The 491-nt window shown below is 68.6% G+C and overlaps 1 protein-coding gene across 1 annotated transcript in view; it reads left to right on the top strand.

Moving 5' to 3' along the window:
- Window positions 1-359: 359 nt before the first annotated feature.
- KCNQ3 (potassium voltage-gated channel subfamily Q member 3) overlaps window positions 360-491 on the top strand; it is a 200207-nt gene continuing 200075 nt past the window's right edge. Inside the window, exon 1 of the mRNA XM_027684389.1 lies at window positions 360-460. Coding sequence (XP_027540190.1) covers window positions 360-460 — 101 coding nt within the window. The remainder of the gene's footprint in view (window positions 461-491) is intronic.

The raw sequence follows: 491 nt of genomic DNA, 5'->3' as shown, positions 1-491 counted from the left end.
GGCTGCATACAATGGGCCACTCCCTAACGTGAGGGCTGGGGGGAGGCAGGAGCTGGGAGGAGGAGGAGGAGGAAGGGAAGGCGCGGGGGGGGTGGGGGGAGGAAGGGGCTCGGGCATCGGGCTGGTAAATAAACTCCGCGATGATTCCCCTCCCTCCCGCCGGCCCCAGGTGCGCGCCGAGCGCCTGCCTGCCCGCTGCCCGCCGGCGGGAATGACCTGACGGGGATGTGACCGACTCCCCCAGCCCACTGCCGCTTACCCCCCCCCATATATATATATATACATACATACATAGATGAATATATATATATAAATACATAGAGAAGTCGTTCTGGGGGGAGGGGCGGGGAGCTCGGATCATGGCCCTGGGGCTCCCGGGGCTGCCGCCGCCGCCGCCGATCCGCAGCTCGCCTCCGGGGCCCGACCATGGGGCTGAAGGCTCGGCGCGGCGCCGCGGGCGGTAGCGCGGCCGGCGGGGCGGCGGCGGCGGC

Source organism: Neopelma chrysocephalum, unplaced genomic scaffold (assembly GCF_003984885.1).
Source record: "Neopelma chrysocephalum unplaced genomic scaffold, ASM398488v2 Primary Assembly neopelma1_66, whole genome shotgun sequence".
NCBI lineage: Eukaryota > Metazoa > Chordata > Aves > Passeriformes > Pipridae > Neopelma > Neopelma chrysocephalum.
The sequence above is the reverse complement of the archived record's forward strand: the minus strand, read 5'-3'. Positions and strand labels throughout refer to the sequence as shown.